Here is a 9,087-nt window from a genome sequence, read left to right as displayed (position 1 = left end):
CAGGCGGGAAACAAGCAAATAGTGGAATGTGGGTGAATTTTTCCCCTTCCTATCATAGCTCCCTTCTGGTAAGCATTGCAATTCTGGGTGATTTACTACTTCCTTATTTTCACTTTCATAAGATGAGATTGTGTTTGTATGAGAAATGTGTATTTTACTATGGTCCTACATGACATTAAAATTTCGAAGTAAAATAGACAGGTAAAAAGATATTTATTGACACCGACCAAAACATATATGAGTATATCCGAAGAACAAGCTGAAAACATTTTCTGGTTTGTTTCTCACACAGAGACACATATTACTCTGAAGACAGAAGGTGCCAGCTTTCTGCTGTGGGAAAGTACGTAACTGGCAGCGAGCTTTGCCGAGAGAGCAGATTTTGTCCTTAAAGAACTGCAGGGCAGAGATGCTCATAGTGAGTGGGAGCTGGTGCTCCCAGAGACAGGGCGGGATGAGAGAAATGAGGGCACTACTGGGGTTTCACCGTTTACATCAAAATTGACCGTGCTGGGGCTTTGCCTCTGGGCTCTCTTGAAAGATGTGGCTTGAAAAACAACCATCATTAAGACTAAGAAAGTGCATCTGCAAAGCATGTGGCCCAGGTCAAAGAGTCCAAATGGTGTCCGTAGTAGAGTGGCCTCCTGCTCTGAATAGTGTCCAGACAGTGCACATTGGCTGCATGGTGACTTGCACAATGACTGTGACAGATCACCACCAGCAGCAACCGCTTTGATGTTCCAGAGAAATTAGCACGTGAAAACTCACCAAGAAAAGACCTTTCCCACACCCTCCTCTGCCTTTTGGGGGCACTGGAGCTACTTCCGTAATCATCTGCTGTGATTGTGAAAGTTTGCCCATCATGAATATCATTCTTTTCATTCAAATTGCTTCATCTAGGTCTGAAAAGGCATTTCAAAAACCAGATGATTCAGTAGAAAATGCAATATGGAATTTTAGTCCAGAATCATAACTTTGAAAATATTTCTGCTTATTTAATTTCTCCTCCAGAAATCTGAAATTAGGTGTGGTGAGTTAACAATTATACAAACAGAGCTGCTTTCAATAATTTAATTATTAGATTCATGCCCCAAAAGGGAACTTGCATGAAATATTAACTATTACTCTTAAAGCAATTTGGACACAGTCACACACACATTAGGAAAGGAAAAAAAATTCTCTCCAAAATGCCAGTGTTTTCTTGTTTGGAAAAATAACGACAGCACAATTAGAGGTAAACAATATTTTCTTCGGCTCCATCTCCGTTTTCCCCCTCTTGTCTGGTCACTGTCTGTAGATTTAGCTTTGCTTCTGCTGTAAACGTCTGCAGCTCAGGGCCATGTGGATCTGAGTCAGGAGGAGCTGGGAACTCGGTCTCAGAGACGTCCCAATCTGCAACAGACAGCACAGGTCACAGGAGAGTCAGCTAGACACCCACCAGGCAGGTGAACTATGAAGCCGGCCATGGAGAGAATGGTGGAGTCCAGAGAGAAAGAAACAAAATGGGTATCGGATGATTTAATCAGTATCATTAAGATATATTTGGTTGTGTGTACAAATGTCTCCTGCAGCTAAAAATAACCTTTATAAAATAGTCCTAGGGAACTGTCTAATAAACAGAGACTTGTCACCATTTGTGGGCTGTGAAAATGCTGCTACTTCAGAGGAAGTGGTACCCATTTTTAAAAATGGGTTCAAAATCTCAGAAATACAGTATATACTCTAGCTACATGCAATTAACTATATTTTCATCTGCCTAGCACCTTCTCTCAATTATCTCAAAGTCAAGAATTAACCTCAAGACAAATAATGTATCTGGATTTTGTAGATGTGGGGAAGGGGTGGGGAGAAAGGAGTTGAAGGTTGGAGACCCTTTAGCCTCACCATTATGCAAATCTGTTAACACTACACAAATCACTTAGCAAGAGTAGCCAGGTTATTAGAGAAAATTGCTCCAATATCAACTATGACTGGGTTTTCTTTTCTGTCACCTAGCAACAGCAGGGCATAGTCTGTTCTTTCCTCCCGGTAAACCCTCTAATATACAGGTTAAAGGGGAGGCAAAAGAGGGGTTTGAGATGAAGAAAAAAAGTCTCTTGCTATAAACCATCTTCTCTGCACTTGTTCCATTGACCATCCTCCCTGAAGCTCAGCTATACAGCAAAATTACAAATAACCAGCTCCAGCTGGAGGAGACGGCAGAGTAGTCATGGAAACACAGGTGGGGAAGATGTATGACCCGGAGGCCCACCTGCTCCATTTTTCAATCATTAACAAGAAGTCATTATAACCCTTGCCACATTTCATTCAAAGCCTCTATTATTTAGATGGAAGCACATAACTGCTGGCATTCTAAAGACAAAAATGCTTGTGACTTTCACCCTCTTTACAGGGATCTTTGGCTGTTAGAGAAAGCAGGAAGCAAGACCTTGGCAAGAATGAGAAGCAGAATGTCCTCACAAGGGTCCGTTGTAGGAGATATGGCACTCTCTGCTACACCTCCTTTTATCGCCTCTTCCCATAGGAGGTAGGGCGATGGGAGAGGGGCAGCCAGGGCCACAGGAAGTAGACCGGGTCATCTGGAGTGGCTCACCTGTGTCTCTGAAGCTGAGGAAGACTCCAGGGAAAGGGGAGAGAAAGAGGAAATGAGGAGGAGAGACTGCACTCCGCAGCTCAGCTCAAAGTTCAGGTCCTCCATGACTCTGGATGCCAATGGGGCACAAAATAGTCCATTTACATTGGGGGGACTTGATTTTACTGACCTCGATTCCAAACCCTGTATCTCATATACCGGGAACCCATTAACCACTGAAAACTTATCTACTGAAGATGCCTCTAATGACCACCATGTGTAGCGTGCCTTCTCCAGAAGTGTTCTGGGTCTTGCCACCCTCATTTACTCAGGTAAACACAAACCCTCCCAGGCCATAATCTCAAAATCAGGGCAATATAAATCAACCTAGAATGTTCTATGTCCTATTTCACCACATTCAGAGACAAAGTATGCCTGTGTGGTCACAACATACTTCCATTCCACAATTTCAACTCTTTTTCCCAGCCATTGAATGAATAGGCCATTTCACCTCTAAAAACAAATATTTCCCGTTAAACTACTGATGTTAAATATTACACAATACAAAAAAAAAACCCACACAAACCTCAAAATTTCCATCTAGCTGACGCTGGCAGGTTGGAGGAGAGTCCACCTAGGACTAGAGCACTGCCTGTGCCAGCAAGAGGTCCGGCCTGGGCACAAGAAACACTGTATAGAGAATGAGCAATCATCACAGAATGTGGCAGTTGGGAGGTGACTCCTGACAAATGTGACAATGCCAAGCACAGTGGGAGCCCTTGATCCATGTCAGTTTCCTTCCTCTGAGTGTGAGACCTTTGGCAAAGAATCTAAAATACTGGTGAGTCTAGGTATCTGGGAAGTCCCTTTAATAGTTTCAAGAAAAGACTTGTTCAAAAAGAGCCAAAGAACCAAATATGTACCAGAAAGAATTCTTTTATCTGAAGTTACATTGTAGGCCCTAGTTCAGGAAGATAGAAAACCAAGAATGAATTGGGGGTGGCGGTAATCTTTGTGTGCATATGTGTGTATAAGGGGATATATAAGTTTAACCTGAATTTTTCAAGTAAGAATGAAAGTACATCTGTAGACAAGAGCTTGCTGGCCCCCAGGGTGAACGGCCCACTCTGCAATCCCAGATGTATTCATGGGGGGGTTGTGGTGTGTGTCACCTGGAGGGGAACTCAATTTCCTTCGCCGTGTTCCTTCTTGGTTTCTACCTGAACTATTTAGGCAAGGTCAGACAGCCTGTCTTTGAAATTAAAAACCGTTTGGTGATTTCTGATTTTATTACTCCACTTCAACCCTGAAAGAACTCCAGCACAGCAATTGTATATTTCTCAAGGTCAGCCACCTTTTTCCACACATTTTACCCTAGAGAGTGGGATCGTTACACAGAACCCTAAGCTCAAAAAACCATTTGTTAAAATAAAACCTCACTGATTCAGAAAGCAGGATTCTTGGGAAATAAAATGAACCATCCAATTTGATTTGTGATCAAAATGCCTGCAAATTTGCTGGATGTAGAAATAGAATACCTCATTTTTTAAATAAGCAAATAAATATTAATGCAATCATAATTTGGCCAACTAAAAACCAAATGTGAATAACATTACAAACTACAGAGAACTTTTCAGTCTAGTGTCTCAACACAACTTTCGCTCTTAGGTGACATAAAAGGAAAATGAAACCATTCCTCTGGAGATGAAAACAAGTGAGCATTGTTGACCTTAAAATAAGGACAAATAAGACAAAACACATAAAAGCTCCGAAGCCTGATGAAACCAAATGGAGAGGTGGAATCTTGGTGCAGGGTTTGGTGGGTTTTTTTTTTCTAGTTAACTGAACTTTTATTCGTATCCTAACACTTCATCCTTCGTGAGAAATTTCCTAACTTAGACCCGCTATGCAGTCTAAGTCTTCTGAAACCTTCTGCACTGACAGCCAGAGACAGCCCCCCTTAAACCTTCCTGTTTCCAGCCCTTAGCTGCAACCTGTTGGTTGACACTTGTATTTACCATTTTCACACTCTTCTCTGCTCACCAGTTGTTGGAACATCAAACTACCACAGGAGCGAACTTGGGGTCTGGGACGACATACAACCCTGGAAATCAGCTCCCGAAAAGCTGACATTAGCAGGAAGTAAAACTGATCTTCCCTTCGTTGGCTCACCTTCGCCCTTACTCTTTTGAGCCAACTGAATCATTGGTTACTTCCAAGACCAGACTCTAAATTCAAGGTGTAAAATGCAACCATGTGCCATATTAAAAATGAACAAAGTGTCTCCTACACTGAGAAGTGAGTGAAATCTTTTAAATCACAAGGTAAAATGGACACAGGCAACTCATTTCTCTTCCTCGGGCTTCAGTTCACGGAGGATCCAACTGAAGCCATCATACAGGTCTCTTAAACTTCTTACACTGTTCAAGAATTTTTACATCTGTGTTTTGGCTCAGTGACTCACCAAACAATATTCAAGAGGTGCCATAAATGCCTGCATTTTTTAACTGCTTTATGTTCAAGAAATTCACATTTATTACCTTCAGTTGCATTTAAAATAATGTTTTTAGAGTAATTTCCAGACATGTGTCCAATCCCTCTACCTTCAGTCTTCCCAAAAACATATATTTGAGTTGAGCCCACGTACAGCTCTCAAGCGTAGGATTTGCAAAGCTGCCTAATGAGAGGAAGACCATGTCCACTGTCCAGACCTGTACTCGATCTTACCTTCTATGAACAGCCTTCTTAAGGGTAACTTGTCATAAAGAACAAATCTGTGAAGTCAGAAAATTTTGTCTATCATATAAAAATATTTAATTAATGTAGCTTTTGCCTTAATCTGCATTTTCTGAAGAGAAAATCATTTTAAATCACGATAATTTTTAAACAAAAGCTTTATTGAAATTTAAAAGCACTGGTATAATTTTCACTATGAAGATCAACTCCCGAGGTCTGAACTTAGCTCCATAGTGTGCCCAAGTGACCAGGCACCCAGCAGCCCAGTGTGACAAAAAGTATGCTGAGGGCACTGTTGAGATTATTAGTGATGCCTTGTCCAGTCACGTCTTATCCTGTTCCATTCTCCTCAAGAAAACTCACAAAACAGAGGTTTGTGTCTTCTGGGTCTTGGCTCTGTTCTTGTTTATTTTAATGAAGGGTTCTGACTTGTGCTCATTATTATATCCCTTGTGCATGTTCCTAAATCAAAATTCACACTCTCCTAAAATAACTCTACCTCCAAAAAATTTTGTCATTAATGTTCCAAGCCTGCAAAATAGGTTGTATTCCCTATTTAATGATTGATTCATGGTTATGCTGCGAAACATGTTAAAAATCGTTTCCTGATGGCATTACTGGCAATCACTGTTTTTCCTCGGGAGCATTAATGCACAGCATTTTCCTTCTAATGGAAAACACTTATTGTACAAAGCCCGCGGTGTCTTCAGAGCAAAAGAAAATTGGTTTCTGTCCCTTATTTCGCTCGACTCCATTTTCCATAGTGAGCCACAAACAGGATGTGAGCCTCTGGCATAAAAACCATGCTGGAGCTGGTATGTGCAGCCAGTGATCTCCATGAGAGCTAAGATTCCCTTTACTATTCCTCATGTACCAGTACTGCTCCTGGAACAAAATAACCAAAGTGTGCTCTGGCGGGGGGGCGGGGGGGAAGGTCTGTGTGTGGGCACACGTGTGTGTGGTGTACATGTGTACATTTGTAATATAAGAAATAAAACTATTATTTTTTAAGTTGTGACTATTAGAGTTGGACTTTACTTTCTTATCAGTAACTAACGTATTTGGAATAACCTATGTTGATTATATAGGTAATGCTGACAAGAAATACAACTATTGAAGCAATCAGTATAATGAAGATGTGATTATATTAACACAAGACATCCTACGATATGTCAATTTTCTCTGTTGCCTGAACTTTAATTCATTCTCACATTCTTCTTTCTCCCCAAAGGGTGCCAGTGTTAGGGAGTCACGGGGCAATTGCTTCTACCTTCCTCTCTTCTTTGAGATACATTTCAAAAACTGTGTTTCTCTTTTTATAAAAAAAAAAAAAAAAAGTGCATTTCTCTAAGCAGGATGCTTCCATGGTAGTACTAATAAAAGAACAGTGTGGTCAAGTGAATTGGGGAAAATCTGGATAAGTCAAGTTTCTTTATTGACAGAGTTCTCAGAACTTTGACAGGCTCACCTGTATTATAAATTTCAGAGGCAAAAACAGTATGTGCCATTTCCCAGACTCGGCAAGATGTCATCATAGTATATTTTGCAGTGTTGTGTTCCATGTAGCATATTTTGGGGAATACTGCACTAGAGGATGAGAAACCTATGATAGACTAAGAAAGAGACTATAAATAACCAAGATGACAGAATAAACCATGAGTGGGAAGCTGGAAATAGGTGAGGTTTCCTGAATTCAGAAACACTTAATTCTGTATATAGTGCCTATAGAAGACCCAGGCAATGATCAGCAATGGCTGCTGAAATCTTTAGAAGAGCTGACGGGAAACTTTATAATGGGATGGATCAAGGGGGTAACATCTGAACCCACAGATCAACCTTAGTAACACAAAAAGAAACACAGACATGGTAAGCCTCCTAATGAGATGCAAATAGGGAATATACAATATATACAATACAGGAAATATATAATACCATCTATGAAGATTTTTTTCATGCAAAAAATAATTGCTGTATCTAGTCAAACCTCAAACATATTCCCAACTTTCAGTTTACAGGAAATACAGGGGGAAAAGAATATGTTAAATGACACCACAGGGACACAATCAGCAAAATCCAGAGTATAAGAAATTTTTCAGAAAATAATTTTCCCCCCAAAAAAGTCTTTTAAATAAACAACCCAGATTTTTCCAACAAACTGTAAGATTTAAAAAGGTAGGGGGGGACAGGAAAACTTTAGATTAAAAGAGACGTAAAAGATATACAAACCAAATGCAATATATGAAATTATTTGGATCCCAGTTCAAACAAACCAAAGGGGAAAAATTGAGAAAATCACAAAAATTCATGTATTGACAGTGTGATTTCTGGTTAAAATTGCTAATTTTTTGGTGTAATAATGCTATTGTGTTGATGTTAAAAAAACAGTTCATATATTTTAGAGAAAAATACTAAGGTATTTTTGGATGAAATGACAGGACATTTTGGCTTTGCTTTAAGATAACACAATCTAAGAGGAGAGAGAATCGGGCATTGATGAACTAGAATTGACTGTGTGTTGGTGATCGTTAGGCTTGGAGTTCATTAAACGATTCTCCCTGGTTTTGTATATGTTTGAAGTGTTCCATGATAAATTTTTTAAAGTCCATAGTTGGACTATAACATTAAAAAGGGTCCTCTGTTATTACAGCAGCATAGTTTCTCTATATCTGACATAAACGGAACACTGTAGAAATAAATTAGAGGTCTCCTCTGGGTGCTGAGCATGTTTAGGTCAATTTTAATGTAACCATATGACAAGTCATTGGCAAGAGCCATGCATGGGTTTATATCTATTTGGAAAAATACACAATTTGTATGAACCTATTCCATAAAATAGATGAGGTTCATTTGAGTTTATAGTTACCCATAAAAAATGATACAGATTCAGGTATAGTCACTGCTCTTTCCTAGAAAAAATAAAAATCTAACATCTCCTATGTGACATATAATTCAGGAAAGATCTCATTTTATAGCTAGGGCAAATTTGTCCATGGTAATGAATTAATAAGATTCTCCTGGAATTTGGATCCCTATTCTTTAGCTTTTTGAGTTTACTTAAAACTAAAATGTAACACTTAAGAAACAGGAAGTGTTATGTCTAGTCCAACAATATCAAAGTAACTTTCAATATGTATTGCCAAAAGGATGAATGAATTAGTGAGTACCTGATTCAAAAATTCTACCTACTCTAAGTGGAGTACTAGAAATCACCAATTTGAAATTCTTATGTTTAGCAAATACCTTAAAGTGTTTAGTCTAATTCCTGTCTTCTCAGGAGAGTTAAACTGAAATTCAAGATAGGATTGCTTTCTGGGGCTTCTCTCCCTAAGCCACGGACATTATTTGCCCTTTGCTCTTGAGTCAAACATTCAGTTCAATCCTCAAACCAATCCCCGTGGCAGGTAACTCTGGAATATGAAAGAGCCTACAACCCACACAGAGACAAGCCTAACCCGGGAGCAGAGCACAACCTGAAAACACAGGAAGCTGAAGAACACTTCCAAAACACAATCAATATCTTCGAAGAGATTATTTAAAAGATATCCCAGCCATAACACAAGAACAAGGTTCCATAAAATAGAAACTATAAGAGAACAAGATATATCACCTGGAAATGAGAAATATGCTAACTGAATTTTTTTAAATCATTGCAATAGTAGGAGGTTAAAGATAAGGAAATCTCCCAAAAAGTAGAACAAAAACATGAAGAAATTGAAATAGAAGAAAAGAAAAACCAAAAACAAAAATTAGAGGCCACAAGAGAACCAACTTATAACCAG

The 9,087-nt window shown here is 39.3% G+C and overlaps 1 protein-coding gene across 1 annotated transcript in view; it reads right to left on the bottom strand.

The window, feature by feature from the left end:
* Positions 1-207: 207 nt before the first annotated feature.
* The window catches only part of ARHGEF28 (Rho guanine nucleotide exchange factor 28), a 275,217-nt gene continuing 266,337 nt past the window's right edge, over positions 208-9,087 (bottom strand). Inside the window, exon 36 of the mRNA XM_054578492.1 lies at positions 208-1,392. Coding sequence (XP_054434467.1) covers positions 1,229-1,392 — 164 coding nt within the window. The 3' untranslated portion in view covers positions 208-1,228. The remainder of the gene's footprint in view (positions 1,393-9,087) is intronic.

Source organism: Pteronotus mesoamericanus, unplaced genomic scaffold, assembly GCF_021234165.1.
Source record: "Pteronotus mesoamericanus isolate MK-2021 breed Mesoamerican mustached bat unplaced genomic scaffold, CSHL_Meso_final contig_50, whole genome shotgun sequence".
NCBI lineage: Eukaryota > Metazoa > Chordata > Mammalia > Chiroptera > Mormoopidae > Pteronotus > Pteronotus mesoamericanus.
The sequence above is the reverse complement of the archived record's forward strand: the minus strand, read 5'-3'. Positions and strand labels throughout refer to the sequence as shown.